The sequence below is a fragment of the Cervus canadensis genome, chromosome 25 (assembly GCF_019320065.1).
Source record: "Cervus canadensis isolate Bull #8, Minnesota chromosome 25, ASM1932006v1, whole genome shotgun sequence".
In the NCBI taxonomy this organism is placed as follows: domain Eukaryota; kingdom Metazoa; phylum Chordata; class Mammalia; order Artiodactyla; family Cervidae; genus Cervus; species Cervus canadensis.
The window spans coordinates 36,081,160-36,108,328 of record NC_057410.1 but is presented as its reverse complement, the minus strand read 5'-3'; the positions used below and the strand labels follow the sequence as shown (position 1 = coordinate 36,108,328).

Below are 27,169 nucleotides of genomic sequence, written 5' to 3'. Positions count from 1 at the left end.
TCTTGATTTTTATCCCCTAAAAGTATATATCTGATGGTTTCTGGTGAAATAGCATAAGGATTTTCTGACAAGCATGAACACCAAAGGAGGCACTTCACATGTCAAGTGAAACTGAAAGTAGCTCAGTCATGTCCGACTCTTTGTAACCCCATGGACTATACAGTCCATGGAATTCTCTAGGCCAGAATACTGGAGTGGGTAGCCTTTCCCTTCTCCAGGGGATCTTCCCAACCCAGGGATCGAACCCAAGTCTCCCCCATGGCAGGCAGATTCTTTTCCCCTGTGCCACCTGGGAAGCCCTAAAATAAGTCAGTTTGGGCTTATAATTAACATTTCTAGTTTTGCTTTAATTCTATAAAGTAGAAAATAAAACAAAGTGAGAACAGTCTATCCAAAAGTGGTCTTGACCCCTGCAGTTAAAGTGAGTTTCCCATCATTGAAGGTTCTAAAATAGACTTGGGATGGCCACTTGTCAGGAATATTGTGAGAAACACACAAACATCAGATCAGGAAATTCAAACTGAATGCCCTTTAAAAGTCCTTTCCATTCCTGACATTCTGAGAGTTTTTAAGTCACTACATGCATACTACTCTCTCTCTTATAAAATGCCTGCCTGAAATAGACTAGGATAACAAAAAATATCTTTTGCCTGGACAAAAATAAAAGCAAAGACTCAAAGAAAGAATGGATCATTTATTTTCAATGAGAACATTCAGAATCAAGATTAGAAACTCCAATTATCTTTATATGGTATCTGAAACAATGAAGATATACCATTTATTCAAACAAGATTGTTTTATTTTAGCACTTATGGGTCTGGAAAATTTTAGATGCCAGAGATATAGGAGTATATTAGTTTCCTACCATGACTTAACAAATTACCCACAAGTTTAGTGGCTTAAAACAACACAGATTTACTCTCTTAAAGTTCTGAAGGTCCAGATAGATTTTATGGGGCTAAAGTCAAGGTGTCAGCAGAGTTCCCCACAGAGTTCCTTCTGGTGGTCCTGGGGGGAGTCTATCCTTGCCTTTTCCAGCTCCTTGAGGAGGCTGACATTTGTAGCTCTAGGCTCCATCACTCTGATCTCTACTTCTCTGCTTCCCTTGCTTCCCTCGATGCCCTCTAAGGACCGCTGTGATTGCACCAGACCATAATCTAGGGTAATCTCCCCATACCAAGATCCTTAACTTGATCATATTTTCAAAGCCCCTTTGCCATGTGCATGCCTGCTTGCATGCTCAGTGGCTTCAGCTGTGTCTGACTCTTAGCAACTCCATGGACCATAGGCCGCCAGGTTCCTCTGTCCATGGGGTTCTCCACACAAGAATACTGGAGTGGTTGCCATGCCCTCCTCCAGGGGATCGTCCCTACCCAGTGATCGAACTGGAGTCTCTTCTGTCTCTTGAATTGGCAGGCAAGTTCTTTACCATTAGTGCCACCTGGGAAGCACCTTTGCCATGTAAAGAAACATATTCACAGATGCTGGGGATGAGGACATGGACATCTTTTTGGACCATTACTCTGCCTAATACAAGAAGTGAATAAACAAAAGAGATCCTGTTGACATGGGGTTATATTCCAGTAAATATACAGATATGTGATGTAATCTCAGGTAGTAACAAGGGTTATAAAGAAAAATAAAGCTGGGTAAGGTGTTACATTATGATTTAGCTCCACTGATGATGCATTTTTTAATGTGAAGGAAGGTAAAGAATAAATTTTGGGCTTGTTAAGTTTGAGATGCTTAGGTGATTTTCAAAGGGAAAAGTCATGGATATAACTGGAAATACATGAATCTAGATTTCTGTGGAGAGGCTGGGGCTAAACATATAAATTTGGGAATTATCAGAATATATATAAGCTTCCCGGGCGGTGCTAGTCACAAAGAATCTGCCTACAATACAGGAGACCCAGATTTGATCCCTGGGTCAGGAAGATTCCCTGGAGAAAGGAACAGCAACCCACTCCAGTATTCTTGCCTGGGAAATCCCATGGACAGAGGAGACTGGCAGGCTACAGTCAATGGGGTTGCAAAGAGTTGGGCACAACTGAGGTGGCTTAGCACACAGCATAGAACATACATGTATTGACCAGTTTTCACAATGGACACAAATGAACAGCCAGGTGAAGAGGTACCTAAGGCAGGGTACCTGGAAGGGTACCACTTGCAGAAGCTTCTGTTCCCTTGGAGTTGGGGTGTGAGGCATGTAACTCTTTATAGCTATGAGTCTAGGAACCAAACAGAATAACTGCGAAGACTTTATAAGGCAGGAAGAAAGGAGCAGGAAAGATGACTAGCGGCTCATGTGGAAGGAGAGGTACTGGACTAGAAGCCAAGTAAGGAGAAGGGAGTGGTCACCAAGACCAAGTCCTGTAGAAAAACTGATGTGGCTGAATCACTGGAACCTGGACAAGAGTGGAATGGTGCGGCAAAAGCTGAACTGGAGTGAATTCAGAAGAGTGAAAAGAAGGAAAATGAAAACAGGAAGACTGAATGTATGCCTTTCTTTTCAGGAGTTTTGCCAAAAAGGAGAGCAGAGCAATGCGACAGGAGTTGGAAACAGATGAGGGGTCAAATGAAGTTTTCCTTGTGAAAGATGAGAACTACATTACAAAACGTGTGCTGATGAATAAGATCAAACAGAAAGAAAGCGCTGATGTCACAGGACAGAGAGGAGGGAACTACTTAGTAAATGGATTGCTAGGCAGTACTGAGTGCTCCTGGAGTTTTGTATGAATAAATTTAAGGGGAAGTCAGTCAGCATGGCTGGCTAGTCAAGTTCAGTTGCTTGGGTGTACAGAGTTGGCAGCAAAATTTAACCAGGCTGAAGTTTTTGGGGTGACTACAATGGAGAGAGAAAGGGGGCAAGGGCATGGCTAGGATGATGACTATAGAATCTAAGCCCATTAAGAAGAGACGTGCACACAGACACAGAATGTGAGCAATGAAAAGGCAGAGGCTCGGTGGATTGGCGTTCCTCCTGGGGCTGATGAGTTATCAAAACTGCAGGGCTAGAGGAAGTGGTGGCCAGTGAGTGGGAGGCTTTACACTGAGTTTACCATCAACACAAAGGATTCAGACGGTTACTGAGTTCATCTGAGAATCCTGACCAGGAGAGGATGGATGCATTTCAGAAGTGAGTCAGAGTGTTGCTCTGTCTTTGGTTCTTGCCTTGAGATCAAAAGCCATGTTAACCAAGGTGCGCATGGATTAATCAGAGGCAGAACACAGAGCTATGGAGTCACCCGTGCGGGCTTGTCACGGGGCCACGACACAGGCAGGGTTCATTCTCAGTTTCTAGCACTCTCAGGAAGAAAAGGCTGTTCGTCCTGAAAGAGAAAACCACATCCATCTTATATCCGCACAGTGTATTGTACATCCTTGTAAGAACCTACTTATCTGATCCAGTCGGATTGATTTAAAAATATTTCTAGGATAGAATCGGAGAATGTCATGCGAAATTTGTGTCTCCCAGACTAAATTTGCTGAGCTGAGAAAGCCTTCTGTTTATCCCTTGGGAAAAATCATACATCTTTTTTTCTCAGAGAGAGAAAAAAGAAGCTTTGGGGATAACGTTTTACTGAGGGCTTTGATTTCTCTCTTCAAACCAAATTGAAAATTTCATTTTTGTCAGAAGACTTGAAAAACACCCCTGCCTCAATGCAGCTATCAACTAGAATATCTGAATGATTAATTCAGTGCCCTTGGAAATGACAGCCAAGGCCATAAACCTGTCTGTCTTTATTTTAATCTTTACTATCATCTCCAGAGAAGCTTATTAATTTTGAAGCCATGAATAGGTGGGATAGAGCTAGGACAAATAAATCTGTGCAAAAGTATCCTTCCATGTTTCATGATTAGCCAAACATAAGCTATGAATCCCTTAAAGGAATATTTGTCTTCAAATGCCCTGTGCCGAGTCTCCAATTGTGCACTATCAGATAAATCTTAATTAATGATAAAGCACTACCCAGAATTATCTAGGGGAGATGGAGAAAGAGCACTGGTAGTCCATGAACTAGAATTAGTGCTCTCTCTTCTAAGTTAATATAAAACTAAAAATGCTATTCCCAGTATCCTAGATGAATATAAAACCAATAAAACTTTCTGTAAATTCTAAAGAGAAAAAGCGTAGTTATTACATCTCTTGTAAATCCTGCTGTTATACCCGAAAGGCCTACAGACTAAGGGATTCATTTTTATTATCTCTTTCCTGTAGAATCAACAAGAACATTTAATGCAAACTGCTGAAATGACTAGGGTAGAAATCAACCATTATTTATAGCGATACCTCACTCTGTTCAAAAAAGGTGTGTGTGTGTGTGTGTGTGTGTGTGTGTGCGCGCGCGCACGCACATCTAAATTCTGAGGCAGGTAGTAGCTTATATTGTACAATGATGTACTGCTTTAAAAGATGTTTTACATTTAAGTAAGGATCACATCTTGCAAAAACTGAAGTTTGATTTGGAAGACCACATTTGGTTTAGTTTCACCCACATCATGTCTCAAAAAAAAAACAAAACCCATCTGTTCATTTTCAGAAAGCTACCCCTTCTCTGAATGCACATCAACCATCCAGTGAAATTAATATAGGCATGAATAAGAGACGCAACCTCACTGCAACACTAACATTTCTGAATGAATCTGGAATCCTCTTTTCATCTCATAATAACTGATGTTTTTAAGTTCCAATTTTGCTCTTAAAATTCAATGAAAATACCAAGTGAAGTTAAGTCAGAAAGAGAAAGACAAATACCATGATATCACTTATATGTGGAATCTGAAATATGACATAAATGAACTTATCTGTGAAACAGACTCACCACAAACATTGAGAAGGTAGGGGAGGAATTGCTCAGGAGTTTGGGATCAGCAGAAACAAACTCATATATGGAATGGATAAACAAGCTCCTACTTAATACCACAGGCAACTATATTCAGTGTCCTATGATAAACCATATCAGAAACCAATAGCAAAAGGAATGTATATATATGTATAACTGAATCACTATGATGTATAGCACAAATTAACATAACATTGTAAATCAATTGTAATAAACTTGCTAAAAAATTCAGTGAAAAGGTATAGGAATAATAAAGCAACCCTCTCCCCCACCTAAGAAATAAAGTATACTCTACCTCTCCCTCTTAAAGGATGCCACCATCTTGAGTATGGTGTCTGTCACCCCAAGCTATGTGCCTTTACTTTGATCACACAAGCTGACATCCCTAAATAGCAGTATTGCTTTTGCATATACTCAAGCTTCACATAAAATAGTATTATATTAGGTCTCTTTAGTAGTTGCTGTTCACCGTGGGATTTGCTACAGATAAGTCTGCTTCACTTATTTTCACTGCCGAATAGCATTCCACTGATGGATTATACCGTAGTTTATGTATCCTTTGTACTGGTAACTAGCACTGAATTCCATAGTAAGCACTCTTACAAATGTGTCCGGTACACAGGAAGGTGAGTTTCTCTACAGTCATAGTTTTACCAGATATTCTCCCAAATGGTGGGATCAACCTACTCTTTCCTGAGCAGAAGAAAATCTCCCCTTTTTCTGTAAAGTCAAAAGTATTTGATAGACATTTTAAATTTTAACAAAGTAATGGACAGGAAATGATTTCTCAAGGTTTTAATTTTATTGTGCATTTCTTCGATTATTGGTGACTTGAGCATATTTTACGTGTATAGAGATCATTCTTCTGCAAATTGCCTATTTAAGTCTTCTGTCCACTTTTTAGTTGGCCTACTTCTCTTTTTTCTAATTAATATTTAAGAGTGCCTCATGTAGAGAAGTCCAAATCAGAACTACAGTGAGGTACTACTTCACGCTGATCAGAATGGCCATCATTAAAAAAAAAAAAAAAATAGAATTACCATGTGACATAGCAATCCCACTCCTGGGCATATATCCAGACAAAACTGCTATAATTCAAAAAGATACGTGCACATTTATGTTCACAGCAGCAGGATTCACAACAGCTAAGACACAGAAACAACCTAAATGTCCTTTCACAGATGAATGGATAAAGAAGATGTGGTACCTGTACACAATACTATTCAGTTATAAAAGAGAATGAAACAATGCCATTGGCAGCAATATGGATGTGACGAAAGAATATCATACTAAGTAAGTCAGAAAGAGAAAGACAAATACCATGATATCACTTACATGTGGAATCTGAAATATGACACAAACGAACCTACCTATGAAACAGAAACAGAATTAGGGACAGAGAGAATGGACTTTATAACTGAATCACTTTGCTATACAGCAGTAATTAACACAGCATTTTAATTCAACTATACTTTGATAAACAAAAAAGTGCTCCTGGTATATTATGGATGTAATTACTTTGTTTATATGTGTAATACATCCTGTACTCTGTGGATTGGGTTCACTTTTATTTTATGGGATATTTTTTTTACAGATGTTTTTGTTTTAAACATAGTCAAATTTATTAAACTTTTTCTTTTATGATTTGTACATTTTATATTTTGCTTAAGTAATCCTTGCCTACCCAAAATACAAATATATTCCTGTTTTCTTTTAGAAGTTTTGAGGTATGGTTTTTCCTCACTTAAGGCTTTAACCCATCTGCTATTAATTTTGTTTGTGGTTAAAAGTAAGAACATAATTTTATTTTTTTCCAAATAGCTAGCTGTCCCAGCAACATTTATTGAACAGTCAATTTAGTGTCTACCTCATCTTCATGGGTCCAGAGAGTCAGGCCTTTCATATACCAACCATCCACATTTGTGTGGTTCTGTCTATACGTTCTCCACTGTGCACTCTGTCTCACCCTGTAACAATACCGTGTGTGTGTGTGTGTGTGTGTGAGTCGCTCAGTTGTGTCCGACTTTGCAACCCTGTGGACTGGAGCCCATTAGGTTCCACCGTGTGTGTGTGTGTGTGTGTGTGTGTGTGTGTGAGTCGCTCAGTTGTGTCCGACTTTGCAACCCTGTGGACTGGAGCCCATTAGGTTCCTCAGTCCAAAAATTTCTCCAGACAAGAATACTGGAATGGGTAGCCATTCCCTTCTACAAGTGAATCTTCCTGACCCAGGGATCAAATCTGGGTCTCTTGTATCACAGGCAGATTCTTGACCATCTGAGCCACCAGGGAAGCTCATTCTTAGAGCTTAATGAGTCCGCAAGCTTCAAAGAGCTTCAAAATTGCCCTGGGTATTTTTGGCCCTTTGCTCTTCCATATAGGCCATGAAATCAACTTTCTAGGTTTCATTAAAAATCTTACTGGGATGTTTATTGGAATTACCTTGAATTTGTAGATTTATTTGGGGAAATCTAACATCTTTATGACCTTGAGCCTCCCTATCTACAAATAAAATATTCCAAAACACATGGCACACCTTTAATAAATTCATGTTATCCTCTTGTGGAGGCCACTCTAGTATTTCTGTATCTTTTCAATTTCAGTATATGTGCTGCAAAAGCAAATACACCACCACCACTTTAGTATCATGGTAATGTACACAGAGGACCAACCAAACCAACAAGCCAAATGTACTCCTCAAATAACTATCCTCATTGTTTTTATGAAACGTAAAATTACCACAGAATCAAAAGGATTATTTAGAATAAATTTCTGAAAAATTATTTCCTGGGCTTACTGACTCCCTGAAATAAATAATGCCATCCCTTGACATTTTTTACAAGCTTTTCTACTATTCCTTAAAACTCTTCAAGTGCCAAGTTCAGGAGAAGTAAGCTGTGTGTGAAAAGTCATGTTTTAATTGTACACATAAAATAACTCATGTTTCATGCTTTGCTCACTTGAATAAGACTAGCTTCCTCACTGTGTTTTAATACTATAAAGAAACAATTTTAAGGCAGGAATTCATCCAATCATTTAACAAAGCTACATTCAGAAAACTGGCAAGCTTTATAGAACATCTTTTAGAGGGCAAATATTATATTTATTTATGGTTCTGCTCACCAGCTAGCATAATGTGAACATTCTAGTATGATTAATGACAACTGTGATTATAACAGGAATGTATATTCACAGCTGGGTACTGAGAACCACTGTTTTATTTATTATTCATTATATCATTCAAAAAACAGAAAGTGAAAGCTTTCTATGTGATCTTGGTATACACAGTGCACTTTATATTAGTTGATTTTAATTTGCATTTGCAAAATAAGGAAGTCATTCCTCATCTTCCCCAAATAGATGCAATTTGTCCATGTTTTAAATCTCTATAAAAATTCAAATTTTGTTTCTTCAAGGCAGTTGTCATTTTTCCTTCCATTTCTGCTGTTTGTAATACTGTGTAATTACCCATGCTGACATATAATATGGCACTATATGAATGAGGCATCAAGTCACACAGACTCGGGTTTAGTCTTGTCTGTGTGCTAACTGTGTGACCTTGGACAAATTCCTTGGCCTCTTCAAGCCTTAGTTTCCTCATCTGTAAAATGAAGAAATTTTATTGGGATGTATTATAAGGTGGCTGTGAGAATACTGGTAAAGAGTTTAATCTATAGTCTGTAATCAATGACCTATCATTATCAATATTATCATATTGTGTCCTCCCCTGATTCCACCAAAATCTAAATTGCACCTTTCTAGAAGACAGAAGTCATACCTCGTTTTCTTTTAGATACTTGACAATATGGTGAGTACTGCCTGTATAAGGCATGCATAAAATAATTAATAAAATCTGTTTAATTAAACATAATTTTCTATCCATTGTATTCAAAGTCTAAAAAATTCTCCTATGTCTGGTTTCTCTAATTAATAGGCTATTTAAGGGCTGGTGGCAGTTGAATAAATAAATGTGTGTGTGCTCAGTCATTCAGTCGTGTCCAATTCTTTGTGACCCCATGGACTGTAGCCCACCAGGCTTTTCTGTCCATGGACTTTCCAGGCAAGAATATTGGAGCGGGTTGACACTTCCTACTCCAGGGGATCCTCCTGACCCAGGGATCTAACCTATGTCTCTGGCATTTAGGACAGAGAGCTTATAAGTAGAAAATCAATAACAAACACTTCATTATAAATAACTGAAGATGCCATGTTTTACTGTTTGATAAACATACTATATTTTTCTTTCCTACATTTTTATATGTTTATAGTGTAGAAAGGTATGGGTGTTTTGCTTCTAATTTTGCTGGTGGAAGAAACTCAGAAACCAAAGGATAACAACCATGACTTGATAACTAAGAAGGACCTACTGTACAGTACAGAGAACTATACTCAGTATTTTTAAATAACCTATAAGGGAAAAGAAACTGAAAAAAAAATGTAAATATATCACTTTGCTCTACACCAGAAACTAACACAGTATCATAAATAAACTATACCTCAATTTAAAACATTAATTTTGAAAATGACTGTATTTTAAAAAAATTACCATGGGGAACATAGTCCAGGAGAATTCATGTTCAAATATATCATAAAGTTCAAAAATATTTTTCACGCTATCATGAGTCAAAGAGAATATGAACTAGATTCAGTAACTTTATAAAAAGAGTGGTTAAGAATCATGAAAATTTATTTGCATTAAACACATACCCAGAGGAGTAAGCAGGAAGTTCTTAAAGAGGAAGCCACGACACCACTAGAGCACACTGCTACTTATAGCCATTAAATGCAACCCACTTTATCTGCTTTATGTTTCTGTTACAGTATTTACCAAATAATCAGCATTATTCAGACAGTTGTCTAATGATTCCTTCGGATGAATGAGGTGAGATTACTGCCGATCATCTATCAAAATCGTTAACGTATCTGGTACGGAGACCCAGTTTGGGGATCATCCCGTGGGACCTTACATCTTACTCAGTTAAAGATTCTTAGATCTGTACTTCTGCCTGGATGCTCCACACCCAAGCCCTGGCTCTCACTGCCATTATCTACCTAGGAGCTTTACACTTGGGAAGTGCTCTATACTCCTCCCTCTCCTCCTCATCTAATCAGTAAACAGAATTTTAACTCTTTCTCTTCAGGATCTCATGGCTCGGTCTTCTCTTCTTTATTCCCCTCCATGTTACTGCTGGAGATCAAACACCTCCCACCCTGTATCTGGATCACCATTGCACTTGCCTCCTAATGTTCATGCCTCCAGTCTCACTTCCCTCTAACCTCTCCTTTATCATGTCTCTAGAGTAACTATACTAAAACCCAAATTTGCTCTTGCCACTCTCCTGCTTAAAATCTTTCAGTGGTCTGCCAAAAATTATTAGGGTGAATCCAAATACCTTCAAATGGCATTCAAGATCATTCATGATCCACCCTCATCTTTTCTCTCCTGACTCATCTCTTGCTATTCCTCAGCCCCAAGAGTTCCCCGCAGCCAACCAGGAATGTTCATGGTTCCCTGAATTCGCCATCCCCTCTCAAGCCTTCTCACCCTTCTCACTGAACTGTGTGTTTTCCACAACAGCAGGCAAATCCTTAAAGAATCAGCTCAAATTTCAACCCCTTCTGGGAAGTTATCTCTGATTAAGTTTTCTGTCCCCCACCCTCATTTTCTGGGCTTCTCTGGTATATCAATGGTAAAGAATCCACCTGCCAATGCAGGAGACATGGGTTCGATCCCTGGGTCAGGAAGACCCCCAGAGAAGGAAATGGCAACCCATTCCAGTATTCTTGCCTGGGAAGTCACATGGACAGAGACTGGTGGGCTACAGTCCATGGGTCCTCATAAAGTCAGACACAACTGAGCACACACTCTCTAATTTTCTAGCACTTACACACATGCACACATGCACACACTCAAACTTCTTATTTAACCACTCTATTGATGTACTCCCATAGCAATTTAGGTATTTATCACTATTATTGGACTGTCTTTCATCTGTGTATTCTCATTGCTTGGTATATAATAGATGCACAGTACATATAATGAATAAAAGATTAATATATTCTAGCTGTCTCTTTCTGAATGTTTTTTGAACACTCAGAAAACTAAGATCATGGCATCTGGTTCCATCACTTCATGGGAAATAGATGGAGAAACAATGGAAACAGTGACAGACTTTATTTTTTTGGGCTCCAAAATCACTGCAGATGGTGACTGCAGCCATGAAATTAAAAGACGCTTGCTCCTTGGAAGAAAAGTTATGACCAACCTAGACAGCTTATTAAAAAGCAGAGACATTACTTTGCCAACAAAGGTCCATCTAGTCAAAGCTATGGTTTTTCCAGTAGTCACGTATGAATGTGAGAGTTGAACTATAAAGAAAGCTGAGTGCCAAAGAATTGATGGTTTTCAACTGTGGTGTTGGAGAAGACTCTTGAGAGTCCCTTGGACAGCAAGGAGATCCAACTAGTCCATGCTAAAGGAAATCAGTCCTGAATATCCATTGGAAGGACTGATGCTGAAGCTGAAACTCCAGTACTTTGGCCACCTGATGTGAAGAACTTACTCATTGGAAAAGACCCTGATGCTGGGAAGGACTGAAGGTGGGAGGAGAAGGGGATGACAGAGGATGAGAGGGTTGGATGGCATCACTGACTCAATAGACATGAGTTTGAGTAAGCTTTGGGAGTTGGTGATGGACAGGGAAGCCTATCCACGACTGAGCAACTGAACTGAACTGTACTGAGCTGTTTCTTTGCTCACCCTGCCCCCTCTACTCATTGTTCAACCCACTTCATACTGGCTTGCACCTGTATTAGTCCACTGAAAACATTTTCCAAAAGGTGACCAAAGACTTTTGTTAAATTCATCATTTAAAAAATTCTTCTCTTAGTTTTCAGCAATGTTGACACTCCCATCTTCTTGGAAACACTCCTCTCTTGGTTGCCTGGACACCACATTCTCCTACCCATCCCTTCGCTCCAGCCATCTTTTCAGTCCCCAGAGCATACCAAGGTCCCCAAAAGTCTCTGCATGTACAATACCCTCAGCCTAGAACATGCCTGCAGTCCTTAACGTCCTCACATCAACTCTTACTGAAGCTTTAGACCAGCACTTCTCAAATTTCAATGTACACGTAAGTAACCTGGGGATTGTAACATGCAGAGTCTGACTCAATAGGCCTGGGATGGAACCCAAGACTCTGCATAGATCTAAGATGCTCCCAGGTGATGATCAAATAAACCATGGACCACATTTTGAATAGCAAGGCTTTATATCTCAGCTCCAACAACTTTTTCAGGGAAACTTTCTCTGATCCTACCTCAGTTACACTCATGACTCAATCTAATGCACAGTTCCTACTTTCGCTGTATCATGTAACTTTCCATGATAGCTTTGGCTCATCATCATAACCTACATCCATCCTCCTCCCTCTCCACCCCCTATTCCTATTTAGTTCCTGGCATGTTCATTTTTTGAAAAATGAATGAACAATGTCTGTTGAGCCAGCCCCTGACTTAGGCTGAGTCATTCCCTTCAGGATGCTACACACCACAAGGTTCACCAGACTGAGCTCAGCTCCTACAGAAATACAGCTCATCTGTGGTTAGTAGCCTGTAAGATTTTCTATTCCTGCCAAGATTCACTCATCTAGGGGCTGCAGAGCCATGGCAGAAGAGTAATTCCATATGTACTGGTTTTTCTACTCTGACAAGCTGGTTGGCCATGTCCTCCATATACACAGTCTATTAGTGCTCCAGATTTTCTTGTGCTAGGTATATAAGAAGCAGAGGAAAAAAAGTAAATCCTGGTTAATGCGGTCAGATCCAAATCTCCCTCCTCTCTCTTTTGCACTGACAAAAACTTTCAGTACCTTCTGAATTTTTTCCATTCAAAATTCATTGTTAGATTCTCAAAAAATTCATTTTTTTTTACATTTAGGAAAATAATTTTGATTAAAAATACTGTAGAAAAAAATTATATAGGTTAATAGCTGGATACAACAGCTAGAACATTTACATGAAATAAGTTTTGAGGTGGAATATAATGGAGGAGTTTAATTGCATAAAGCATGGCAACCAGAAGCATTGCCACTGTTGCCAAGAGAACTGCCTGGAAAAAGTGCCAAAGCAAAACTAAAAATAAACAAATAAAACACAGTTTGAGATAAATCCCAGGAATGTCATTTCTCTCAGCTAATAAGTACATAAAAATAGTTACTGCACATAGTAACAGAAATAATAAGACCTTAATGCTTGATTAAAATATTAATCATGTAATACCTTAGGAAAGACTGTTGCTCTTTAAATAAAATGCTTCAAGTATACTTCAGGGAAGAGATAATTTATCTTTAAACAGAATTTTTTTTCGAATTCTGTTTGATGAACCTATCAGTATACTCAATTTTTAAAATGGTGATTTTTTAAAAACATATTATTTGCTTAAAATGTTTCATGTCATTTAATTGTATGTCAGACAGAGGCTGTTTCCCCTGAGTTGGGAGGAAGAAGGTGTGACTCTCTGATAGATGAGTGGCCAAAATGTAAAACAGCTATAGCCTTATGGCATTTATAAATCACATAATATATATAAACTATTTCTTGAAAAAGAAAAAATGAAGTTTTTAAATAGTTTTTAACAGCTTGAATTTTTTTCAGTAATTTTATTGTGTACTGAATTTTATAGAGAGTACACAGAATTTTCTAAAAGTACAAATCTGGAAGACTGAATTTCTTAGTCAAATTCTTCAAAAGTTTCAACTGATTTTCCAAAGCACACAGCGGTCTTCACTTTATCTTAAAAGAATGCTTAAAATGAGCAATTGTTTTTCATCCTGAAATTTCATTAAACGATTATTATCCCTAAAATGTATTTTTCTGAGTTTAGAATAACATTTACTCTGGTACTTTGTCTAATGCTAGATGTCATTTAACATGAATTTATTTCACATAATATCAACCTTAAAGAATGGGCAAAATAGGGCACAGATTCATTGTACTGAACCTGTAGCGTCAAACAGGAAATTTCCAAGTGACTTCTGAGATGTCTTTTAACATTTCACCTGTGGGGACAAGGGGTAACACTAACAGGACATAATTACTCCCCAAGACGAGATGGGAACTGAGTCTAAGGAGCCGTGAGCTTTGGGACTGGATCCCTAATCTGAGCAATAATAGCGGCAAGAGAGAGAGGAAGGTTGGAGGAGACAGTCTGGGTTCTACAAATAGGTGCACAGCTGGACAAGTGCCTCGAATCACTGGAAAGAAACCCCAAATATTACAGGCTTGAGCAAGCTTTTGAGCCTTGTTCATAAGATTTCCAGACCAATGAACAGAGTATTTACCAAGAAAACATAGCTCAGTTAAAAAAAAAAAAAAAGTCAATGGAAAATGATATTCACTTTATAAAATTCACACTGTAACCAAATCTGATGGACACTGACATTATCACCTATTCCACACAGGAAATTATATCCGTATGCACCAGAAAGAATACCAGTAACACCAAAGAAACCTTACGCACACACAATTCTTGCCACAAAGAATACTCTGCCTTAAAAAAAGATTAAAAAAAAATTAAAAAATTAAAATAAGTTACAGGGTGAGGTTGAGGACCTCAGACGGTCCCTGAAGTAAGAGAAAAGTAATTACAAAGTCCTGCCAAGGAGGGAAAGCCCAAACTCAATTTTTGTCAACTGTCATAATGATGTCCTATACAGTAATTTTTTCCATCATTCCAGAATCAAATCCAGTCATTCACACTCATTTACTGTTGTTAAACATGGTATGAATATATAATATTCTATCACTTGACATAGTATATTTTATTTAACTCTCTTAAAGGATATTTGTTTGATTTGTGTCCATTTATTGTTGCTGTTGTTTTAAGTAACGCTGAAATAAATACCCTTTAAGTTTTTTTCTGTACATCTTATTTATTTAGGATCTTTAGTATGATCATTCAGAACCCAGCAGGAAAACAGAAACCACAACAGTTATTTTAATAGAGAGAATTTAATATAGGGAACCCAGTTAGACAGGTTTGGAAGTCTGCAAAGGCTAAAAGGAAGCACAGAAGTGAGAAGAAATAGTAAATGCATGAAGCAAGCCCCACTTGGGGCTGAAGGAACAAAGGAAAGAAGCTGGTTTGTTAGAAAGTTAGACACTCAGAGGCCCCTTGCTGAGCTGAGATGGTTTGTTCATAGGAGGGAAGAGGAATGTTCATTAAAAAGACATTCTGAGAGGAAGAGGAAATGCCTGGCATTCCTTCTGCATCTCTCCTTCAACTTAAAACAAACAAGTAACTCTTATGTGCTTCAGTAAAACAATCCAAACAAATACACGAAAAGTTAATAGAATTTTGCCACCATAAATGCTGAAACCCACCAAAATTTTGTAGTGATCTATCTGGAAAGCAGTTTAAAAAGTACATATGATATTAAAGTTGGGCTTTATAGTGACCATCATTGTTTCAACCAAAGGAAAAAGAAAATACTGTAGGAATTAGGAGAAAAAAAAAAGGAAGTCAAATTATACCAGAACATTCCTCAGTTGTAAAAGTCATTTCAAGTCCATCGTAATGTTTAAATCATAGGGGCTGATGGGTTGGTTGGTTTGAAGCAGCTTTCTATATGCTCGAGGATGGATGACGGTGCACACAGAATGGTATCTTCTATGATGCCTGACTGTCTCAGAAAGGAAAAGCAAGGGGAACGAAAGACACAGACAGAACTAGGCAAGAAGCAGTGAGCTTCAGTTGCCAGTTCCCTCGGGTTACGAGGATTTCAATCTCTCTTAGGACCTAATATATTAATAGTTTACATCACCTGACGTCATAAAGCACAAAGAACTGACAGAAAAATTTATTTCAGCGGACCTGTGGACTACCTCCACCAAATAATTAGCTGTCAGGTGGCTAAATAAAGGAGCAGAGGCAGCTAGCTTCACCGTATAAGCAGCACCGAATAACTCAAAACCAGACGGGTGTCCTATGTGGGACAGCTGCGGGTGAGGCTTACTGTTTTCCACACGGCTCTAACAGAGCCGCGAGTGGCGTTTAGCTCCAGAGCAAACCCTCCTGCGGGTCAGCAGGAAGCTGGTTCAGGGCCCACCGTCCGGGAGACAGGCCCCTGGCAGTCATGTCCTGTGTGAAAAGCTCACTGCTGTTCTGCATTCCTCAGGGCGCGTTTCTGCTCCTCTCAGAGGATGTTGCTCTTCCACAGGAAGAGGAAGGAACCAGTTGTTACTGGATGTGTGGGCTGAGGCTGTCGGGCATTTTCAGCATGCCTCAGTCTCAGCTGTGGGAACTGGGGGTGCGGCTTAGATTCCCAGGCCTGGGACAGCCCGGGGGAGTTGCAGCAGTTCAGAAACCCAGGGGCTCAGGAAGTTGGGAGGCAGAAACGATACCTGGAATTTTAACACCTCCAGTTCCCAGCAATGTGCTCATTTTCTAAAGGAAATTCAAAAAGGTATTTACTCCGTTGGGCTCCCAGAGAGCATGTTTTATAAAATCCTTCTGTAAATTCTCGGTCTCTCCATTTCATATAGAAAGGTTTAAGTCCTAAACCACTTTTGTCAACAGGCTATAAAGACCAGTTTTATTGCACAAATTTTTAACCAGGACTAAGCCTAAAATTTTAATTAGTATAAAATTTTTGGTAAAAGGAAGCACTCACAATGTAAGCTTTCTTCCTCTGTGACCTTGAAACTTGAAGGGAGTGAAGCTCAAATTAGTAAATCCTTAATGACAGCTGAGTCAAACACTTAGGGACTTTGATTATTATGATTTTTATAAAAAAGTATATTTTCTTTGGAGGAAAAAAAGAAAGCCTCTGACCAACACTATTAATCTCCCTTTACAGTGGTACTTAGTAAATCAGGTTTTTGAAAAAGCCACGTTCCTTTAACAGACTAAAAAGTTTTAGTTGGTTGCTTTTTTCCATAATCCCAAAACGCATTTTTTTTTTAAAGGTCAGTTATCACATTTACAACTGTTGGTAGTTCTTATAACATATGGGTCATGATGTACCCAAGCAAGGATGCAACTAACTTGAAAATAGTCTCATTCTCTCTAATGTTTTCTCTAAAATAATTTGTATCTGAAAAAAAAAAAAATGTGTTTTCTATTCTAAAGGGTAAGAGATTTATGGAACTGTATTTTTTCTTATTCTGTTAGTTATCATGTGTGACTTTTTTTTAAAAAATGCTCTGACAATTTAATTACTTTATTTCTTTTAGTTTCAAAGAGTGAGGTTTTAAAATTATTTCTCAAACTCTGATAAGAATTCAACTTTTACTCCTAATATCTAACAGTTACACAACTTTTTGAGACACTGAATTAAAAAAAAAAAGTATTACTGTATCTCACTTGACATATTCACTATCATTTGAAATTAAGACTAAATGTCTTAATAACATGAGGATAACTGTGGAAAGAACCTCTGTGTCAAGTCCAGAGCTGGGTTTTACAAATGCCTATGCTTATTTTCTTTCAAACACTTAAGAGTGGGGAAAGGAGAAAAATATTGAGGGCCACTGAACCAATGCCTAAAGAGCCCATATATAAATGCCTTTTCCTAAAGCTTAGTAAGCAACAACAAAAATACAAACATATCTAGTTTTGGAAACCATATGCACTAAACTAACAAGTCAAATGCTACCTTATAAACTATTGCAAAGTTTAAACACTTAAAAAAGAACTTCACCTACCCCCAACTTTAGATGCTGTTTATATGATAATCCAGGAATGTTATCATACAGAAAAGTAGTGTAAGCAGAAGCTTTGTGCAACGTGATTTTTACTGGTGTTCCTGGAAAGGTAAATGGGGTATCTGGGGACAAACCATTGCATATTGCCAAGTTACACTTTCCAAATTACAAATTTTAGTTTTGAGACTTTTAGGTTTGAATACACTATTCTTTCAAATAAGTCTTTCCAAATCTTTGCTTACATAAGCAGTTAGGAACTGGAATAACTCTGAACTAGTTATGCAATGTTGTCTAGTAACCAGGATGAACTGTTGCCACAACATCCATGGAGATATCCTCTCTGCATTGGCAAGTTTACTCTTTGTCTGTCTTTTTATTTTATCAATACATCAGTATTTTCAGATAGCACGTATCATATGACAACCTCCATGAAACTGGATTAACTTTAACCTTTCTCTTCCTAAAAATCGACTGATGTGACCATCTTTCCAGAAGGGGAAATCAATGAACTTTGCTAAAAAATGCAAATCTAAAGGACATCTTGGAAGGAAGAGAATGTTTCACCATTGTCCTTCTCCAAGTCAAAGAAACAGTACAGTATTTCTTGCTTTGATTCAGCTGACCACTTTCTTGATCCCAGAAAAGAATATAGGAAAATCAAAGGTCTTTTTTCTCTCAGCAACTCCTCTGGTAAAATGATGCTGAACCGGGAGATAATCTCGGCCACCCGGAGATTACCCAGGGCTGCACCTTACTATCCCCGGGGACAGGAGATAGGGAATCTCACAGCTGACATCCAATCTGTCAGGAAATCCTCTTGGCTCTGCCTTCAGAATATCAATACATTCAGAATCAGATCACTTAAAACCCTCTCCTCTGCACCCTGGATCAAGCCACTACTGCCTCCTGCCTGATGATTTCATTAGCTTCCAAACTGGTCTCTTTGCTCTCCTCCACCGCCTTTTCCCAATACTTTGGCCACTTGATGTGAAGAGGCGACTCACTGAAAAAGACCCTAATGCTGGGAAAGACTGAGGGCAAGAGGAGAAGGGGGCGACAGAGGATGAGGTGGTTGGATGGCATCACCGACTCAATGGACATGAGTTTAAGCAAACTCCAGGAGACAGGGAAGGACAGGGAAGCCTGGCATGCTGCAGTCCATGGGCTTGCAAAGAGTCAGACCCGACTGAGCAACTAAACACCACCACCACCACCTTCGCCAGCTGTTTCTCCACATAGTGGCCAGAGTGAACCTATTACAACACTTGTCAGATGGTGCCTCTTCCTCTGAAGGAACCCCACCCCCCGGGCAGTGGATCCTCCTTACTCCCAGTCTGGCTTTCTATCACTGCTCCCACTGGCCTGGAGGGCCTCCCCACGTACTCACCTGATTTGTTCACTGCATTCCTTCAGTTCCTTCCACAAACATCACCTTTCACGCGACTCCTGTCCTGACCACTCTCTCTAAACGCACCCCTCCTCCTCCCCGAGTTCAGTGCTATCTACACCTCTGCACTGTTTCTGTCTGCTATACTCTACGGTCTATTTTTTAAATCTGTGAATTGCTTGTCTCCCCTTCTAGAATATAATGCAGGCTTCCTGGGTACAGGCACCTTGTTACTCACGAAGTATGGATTGAGAGCTAACACTGTGTGCGGGCAGCTATGCTCTTGGCATTCTGCCACATCTGCTAGCCCATGAGGCAGGCGATGTCAGAGACTCCAGATGAGACGGATGCACCTGCCTTACTTCGGTACGTATCACATTTTCAGTCACTTCTGAGGCATCTACTTATACCTTGCTTTCCCCACCTGGAATGTCCCTATCAAAATTCTACCCATCTCCAGTCAGGTCAAGACCTGGTCAAAGGTTTTTTTTTTTTTCTTTAAGAGATGTCTTCTTACTTCCTCTAGCCCATTCATGACCTTTTACCAAATCCTTCTGTTAATAATCTTTCATTTGACAATCATATACCCCGGCATCTGGACTTCCCAGGTGGCACTAGTGGTAAAGAACCTGCCTGACGATATAGGAGATGTAAGAGATGCGGGTTCAGTCCCTGGGTCGGGAAGATCCTCTGGAGGAGGGCATGGCAAGCCAATCCAGTATTCTTGCCCAAAGAATACCAAGGACAGAGGAGCCTAGTAGGCTACAGTCCATAGGTCACAAAGAGTTGGACACAACTAAAGCAACTTAGCACGCACTCTTGGCAGCCAGTATTTTGAAACTGACATTTATACTGTGTTTTCTCTCTACCTAGGTTATAAGTTTCCTGAGGTCAGGCAGACACCCTGACATCCTGTCTTCAGGATGTCATGTGATGCCTCCATGCAGTGTGGCTTTAAATATTTTGACTGATGGAGCAAAAAAAAGAGACTGTAGACTTTGATTTTCTCCTGTACTGCAATTGTCGACTCTCAGTTATTTAAGTAAATTTAATCTGGAAACTGTCCCTAATTCTAAAGAAAGGCATATATATTACGTTCATACTCTATGTAGTTCCCAGAGTGAAAACGAGAAACGCGGTTCTCTGAGAAGGTCCATTGTTTTGATGGTCAATCAATTGAACATGAGCAAGATTGACAGTTCCATTGTAGTCATTTGTTGGAAAAGTAATAATAAAATACATCAAAACCTAGGAATATAGTTTATCTAAAAATAACAATTTTAGTAATCTTAGTATTTTAAGTAAATTTTGCTTAGTCAGTATTTTTAAGAAATGCCACTTTATATAGACAATTGCTCTTTGAAAGAAAAGCTATGACAAACCTAAACAGCATATTAAAAAGCAGAGACATCGGGCTTCCCTGGCAGGACAGGGCTGGGACTCTGAGCTTCCAATGGAGGGGGTGTGAGTTCAATCCCTGGTTAGGGAACTAGGATCCCGTATGCTGCATTGTACAACCAAATAAATAAAGTAAAATAAATTTTTTTTTTTTTTAAAGCAAGACATTACTTTGGCACAAAGGTCCATATAGTCAAAGCTATGGTGTTTCCAGTAGTCATGTACGGATGTGAGAGCTGGACCATAAAGAAGGCTGAGCACCAAAGAATTGATGCTTTCAAATTGTGGCGCTGGAAAAGACTCGAGAGTCCCTTGGACTGCAAGGAGATCAAACCAGTCAATCCTAAAGGAAATCAACTTTGAATATTCATTGCAGGGACTGATGCTGAAGCTCCAGTACTTTGGCAACCTGATGCAAGAGCTGACTCATTGGAAAAGACCCTGATGCTGGGAAAGATTGAAGGCAAGAGGAGAAGGGGACGACAGAGGATGAGACGGATGGATGGCATCTCCAACTCAGTCGACATAAGTTTGAGCAAACTCCAGGAGATGGTGAAGGACAGGGAAGTCTGGTGTCCTGCAGTCGAAGGGATCACAGAGTTGGACATAACTGAGCAACTGAACAACAACAGAGGAATTCCTGTCTTGCTTGCCTGGTGAGGAGAGGGGCTGAGGATGTAGCCACACCACATGTCAATCTAATGTTAAATGGCTCCGTACAATTTTGATGACAAAATCTTGGTCTATTTTTAAACGAATAAGTGAAAACATTAAAATATTCAATGAGAATCTTGAACTAAATAATCTTCAGAAGATCAGTATTTAACAAGTGACAATGCAATTAGAATAAGATTCAGAAATTTGAGATCATTTTTAAACTATGTCTATGTGACAGCCTTTACAGAAACATTTTTTTTTTTTTTTTAATCAACAAAGCTTTAAAATGCAGATTGGGAACAGCTTATTTTGATCCTGAAATATTGTATCAAGCTTCCTGCCTGGCATCAGAGACACAAGTGCAAGCCACAAAGATACCAGCGGTTACACTGTATCCCATAATTTCTTTTCTGTTGTAAGAAGGCATCAGAGCACAGATATCAATACACTAAGATCTAGAAATCTGCCTGAATGTAATATTAAATCAAGTCAAAACAGGAACAGAAGCCAATTATTTCCTATATCATAAAAAATCTGCTTTTATCCTATTAATAAATTTCACAAAATAAGTTTTAAAGAGTAATCTTTTTATATCTCATCTTGATGAAAATGAATTTCTAAAGAAATGTTCTTCCAGTCTGCAAAAACCAAACAAATCCCCCAAATAAATAGTAACCATAATAATAAAAACAAAAACCACCTTTAAATACTGCTTTTTTTGGCTTCCAACATTTCTCTGGATTTTTAAATTATAATCACATGCAAAGTTCACACCATACTAGTGCTATATGCCAGAATAGAAACAAATATCCTTTACAATTATGCTTGACTTGTGCAGAAGCAAAAGAAAAGCAGCCAATATGTAGAGGAGATGACAGATTAAGAAATACCATGAAATTAGCGGGCTTCCCTGGTAACTCAGATTGGTAAAGAATCTGCCTGCAACGCAAGAGATCTGGGTTCAATCCCTGGATTGGGAAGATCCCGTGGAGAAGGGAATGACCACCCACTCCAGTATTCTTGCCTGGAGAATTCCATGGACAGAAGAGCCTGGTGGGCTACAGTCCATGGGATTGTATAGAGTTCATGGGATTGCAAAGAGCTGGATACAACTGAGTGACTAGCACATACCACAAAATTAATGGAAAGGCAAACAATCACAGTGATTTCACTTTAGTTTTCTAACTGCTTATCTATCAATAAGCTAAAAGAAAGATACACTGAAAATTTAAAGGAAAGCTCTTTAAAGATACTCCATATAAAATCTAAATGCTTCATGAGCATCTATGTCTTCAGAAAATGTGTTAGTAAGAGAAATACAATCAGGATTCTTTATGTCTTGCTGGGAGAAAGGCAGCTATCTTCCAGATTATAGGTAGGATCTCATTAGCCCAATTCCAACCCAATTCATAACAAATGAGTTTTTGTTTTCTGTTTTCTTATTTATTTTATTTTTACGTAGCATTGAGCACACAACTCAAAGTAACAGTGGAATCTTCCTTTTAAGACTTGTATGTTGGGCTGAACCATGGGAAATCACAGATATTAGATTGTTTTTGCCTACAAATGGCAACATCATATGATTCAATCTAATATTATCCCTTATGTGGATAATAAATGTAGTCTTCAGTCTTATTATACTGTTTTGTAACACAACTACAAACACCGCTACATGTTTATTATAAAAATTATCTTGCCCATAGAGAACAGACTTGTGATGGCCAAGGCAGGAAGATGGATTCGGAGGTTGGTTAGCAGATGCAAACTATTGTGTATAGGGTGGATAAAATCACAAGATAAAAAGACAGGTTTTCTGTGTAACACAGAAACTATATTCCCTGTGATAAACCGTGATGGAAAAGAATATTTTAAAAATGTATATATGTGTATAGCTGAATCGCTTTGCTGTACAGCGGAAATTAACACAACATTGTAAATCAACTACACTTCAACTTGGAAAAAAAAAAATTGTCTTCTTGAGGTCCTACCTACTCTGTATTCCTGAGTCAGTTGCTCAGCCGTGTCTGACTCTTTGTGATCCCATGGACTGTAGCCCACCAGGCTCCTCTGTCCATGGGATTCTCCAGGCAAGAATGCTGGAGTGGGTAGCCATTCCCTTCTCCAGGGCATCTTCCTGACCCAGGGATCAAACCCAGGTCTGCAATGCAGGCAGATTCTTTATCCATCTGAGCCACCAGTGAGGCCCTGGCATTCCTAATTTTGGGCCCCATAATGTAGACACTTGACTTTGATGCTTCTTCAACACCACCCAGGGACAGACAGCCTGCTATCACTTGCGAGCTGGCATTTACGCTCACCTCCATAGCATACTATCAAGAACACCTGGATTCCTCAGTTCATGAGGCTCTGCAAAGTTTGAAGGGTACTGGCAGGGAGAGTGAGTCTCAAAGTTCAGACCAAAGACTTTTGATGATCTCTTGTATCTTCTAAGGCAGAAATATCCAATTTTAGTCTACCAACTACCTCACAAGAAGGCAGCACATCTCAAAAGCCACCTATCTTTTGCTCCTCTACTGGGGCAAAAACTCAACTCATCAGAAATTATAAATTTCAATAGCGGGCCCTTTGAGTAATTCATTGAACATAAATGTATTGAGCACCTACTATAAGCTAAGCACTGTGGCAAGAATTTGATGTCTAGTTAATCTTTAATCTCACAAATAACTTATTAATGCAGGAATGCTCATAGGGTTATTTTATAAACATGAACATTGTAAGAGATAAGACCACAGACCTGCTTGAGGTCCTAGTGCATGCATGCTCAGTCACTTCAGTCGTGTCCCAGTCTTTGTGACCCTATGACCTTATAGAGCCCATCAGGCTCCTCTGTCCATGGAATTCTCCAGGCAAGAGTACTGGAGTGGGCTGTCATTTCCCCCTCCTGGGGATCTTCCCAATCCAGGGATTGAACCCACATCTCTTCTGTGACCCGCCCTGGCAGGTGGGTTCTTTACCACTAGCGCTACCTGGAAAGTTACCAACAATTCTTGGGATTCTCTTTGACAACCAGCCCCTAGGCTGACCCTCCAGCTGACTTCCTGTCTCTGGGACTTCTTATGACTGATCTGGGAGTCTTTTCTGCATGGCATTCACCCTAAAAAGACCCTTTAATAAGCAGACTTCTTTCTGACACAGGATAGACTAGTTCTCTGCAGAATTCCTCTACAATAAATACAATTCTTGAGATCTACTGGTAAGTTTATAATATTGTAATGTCAAGGGCTTTTCTTGCTTGTTTTCTTTTTGGCCACATGTGAATAATTTACCCCAAGTGTTTAACTATACTGACTCTATTTCAGCAGTGTTGCCAAAGACCACGCCATTCCTCCCATTTGTTTATAGGACGAGTTTTGCTCTAACAGAATTGATGGCAGAAATGATCTGCCTTGCAAAGATTAAGCACACTCAAATTGAAAGGCTAAAACTCTCAATTTTTTAAGACTTCAGATACACTGAGTAAATAAATTGTATGTATGTAAATACACCTTAATTTTTGGATTATCCATCAAGAGAGATGAACAAAGGAAAATGACTACTTTTCTTACAGCTTCTAAGGAGAACAGAAGTAAGTTCAGCACCTCTGAAAGGTAATTATCAAAGAAGGAAATCTCTTCTCTAACAGCACCTGAAATGTCACATGGACTACCTTAACAGGAGACGAGACAGCATGGATTCTCCGGCCCTCAAGGTCCTCAAACTACTTTTCTGGAAATTGGTACTCCTCCCCCTGGTGGCAATTTAGACACATTGTAAGTTGACTTTTCATATAAGGTTTTTTCTAAACTGTTAGGCTACTTAGTCAATTTTATAATCTTTTCTCCCACACACTTTTTAAGGAAAATGGATTATGCCAAACAATTAAATACCACTTAGATGCCAAAGGAAACTTACTGTGGTAGAATCAAAAGAAAGGATGTCCACAACAGGGGGAGTAGAGGTCTGCAAATCGATTACATCAAGCTTTGGATTAATCTGCATATATACATTAAAAAGGCTAATATTAGATTTTTATACCATAAGAAATTGGATGTCATTTGTAACAATCTAGAGGGTATTTCCTAATATATTCTAAAATTAAAATATATTTGTACACTAGCATGGATACAAAATTTTTAAATATTAGCCTATCAAATCTATCAGTATGTAAGAAAAGATCATTGTGACCACGTTGAATTTATCCCAGGAATAAAAATTGTTTTTTACATTTGAAAATCAATGGGATTTACCTATAAAGGGCTATTAAAAGTAAAATAAATAACCCACCTTAAAAGATGCAGAAAAAAATCCTAGCCAGTTCAGTAAGACAAGAAAAGGAAATAAAAGCATTAAGATGTAAGAATTGAAACAGAAGAAATAAAAATTGTCATTCATATATAATTATCTATAAAGAAATCACAAAAGAATCTACCACTAAATCATTAAAACTAACAAGGGAGTTTACTAGATCCAAAATTGATACACAAAATCAATTACATGTCTGCACTTTAGTACACAGAAAATGTAGACTTTTAAAAATCATAATTTACAATACTATAAAAATTTAAAAATACATCAAAGAAAAACAAAGATGCATAAGACCTTTATGGAAAAATAAAACTCATGTAAAGATATTAAAGAAGTTTATTGAAAATTATACCATCTACTGGCACAAAGACAGAAATATAGATCAATGGAACAGAATAGAAAGCCCAGAGATAAATCCACGAACCTATGGACACCTTATCTTCAACAAACGAGGCAAGAATATACAATGGAAAAAAGACAACCTCTTTAACAAGTGGTGCTGGGTCAACCCACAAGTGGTCAACCACTTGTAAAAGAATGAAACTAGAACACTTTCTAACACCATACACAAAAATAAACTGAAAATGGATTAAAGATCTAAATGTAAGACCAGAAACTATAAAACTCCTAGAGGAGAACATAGGCAAAACACTCTCCGAAATAAATCAAAGCTGGATCCTCTATGACCCACCTCCCAGAATATTGGAAATAAAAGCAAAAATAAACAAATGGGACCTAATGAAACTTAAAAGCTTTTGCACTACAAAGGAAACTATAAGCAATGTGAAAAGACGGCCCACAGATTGGGAGAAAATAATAGCAAACGAAGCAACAAAGGATTAACCTCAAAAATATACAAGCAACTCCTGCAGCTCAATTCCAGAAAAATAAATGACCCAATCAAAAAATGGGCCAAAGAACTAAACAGACATTTCTCCAAAGAAGACATACAGATGGCTAACAAACACATGAAAAGATGCTCAACATCACTCATTATCAGAGAAATGCAAATCAAAACCACAATGAGGTACCATTACACGCCAGTCAGGATGGCTGCTATCCAAAAGTCTACAAGCAATAAATGCTGGAGAGGGTGTGGAGAAAAGGGAACCCTCTTACACTGTTGGTGGGAATGCAAACTAGTACAGCCACTATGGAGAACAGTGTGGAGATTTCTTAAAAAACTGGAAATAGAACTGCCATATGACCCAGCAATCCCACTTCTGGGCATACACACTGAGGAAACCAGATCTGAAAGAGACACGTGCACCCCAATGTTCATCGCAGCACTGTTTATAATAGCCAGGACATGGAAGCAACCTAGATGCCCATCAGCAGATGAATGGATAAGGAAGCTGTGGTACATATACACCATGGAATATTACTCAGCCGTTAAAAAGAATTCATTTGAACCAGTCCTAATGAGATGGATGAAACTGGAGCCCCTTCTACAGAGTGAAGTAAGCCAGAAAGATAAAGAACATTACAGCATACTAACACATATATATGGAATTTAGAAAGATGGTAACGATAACCCTATATGCAAAACAGGAAAAGAGACACAGAAATACAGAACAGACTTTTGAACTCTGTGGGAGAAGTGAGGGTGGGATATTTCAAAAGAACAGCATGTATACTATCTATGGTGAAACAGATCACCAGCCCAGGTGGGATGCATGAGACAAGTGCTCGGGCCTGGTGCACTGGGAAGACCCAGAGGAATCGGGTGGAGAGGGAGGTGGGAGGGGGGATCAGGATGGGGAGTACGTGTAAATCTATGGCTGATTCATATCAATGTATGACAAAACCCACTGAAATGTTGTGAAGTAATTATCCTCCAACTAATAAAAAAAAAAAAAAAAGAAAAAGTTCA

The 27,169-nt window shown here is 38.8% G+C and overlaps 1 protein-coding gene and 1 non-coding gene across 4 annotated transcripts in view; both read right to left on the bottom strand.

Moving 5' to 3' along the window:
• POC1B (POC1 centriolar protein B) overlaps positions 1-27,169 on the bottom strand; it is a 97,658-nt gene that overhangs the window by 9,817 nt on the left and 60,672 nt on the right. The window contains exons 10-11 of one of the 3 annotated variants that reach the window (XM_043446555.1): positions 24,904-24,984; positions 265-3,332 (exon numbers count right to left, since the gene is read on the bottom strand). The exons of 1 other annotated variant lie outside the window; for it this stretch is intronic. In XM_043446555.1, coding sequence (XP_043302490.1) covers positions 3,294-3,332; positions 24,904-24,984 — 120 coding nt within the window. In that variant the 3' untranslated portion in view covers positions 265-3,293. Of the gene's footprint in view, positions 1-264; positions 3,333-24,903; positions 24,985-27,169 lie in introns of those variants that run through there. One more of the 3 variants, XM_043446553.1, reaches the window with a different exon arrangement.
• LOC122427856 lies at positions 7,366-7,467 on the bottom strand. The gene has a single exon (XR_006265560.1). It is a non-coding gene; the product is annotated as a U6 spliceosomal RNA (small nuclear RNA).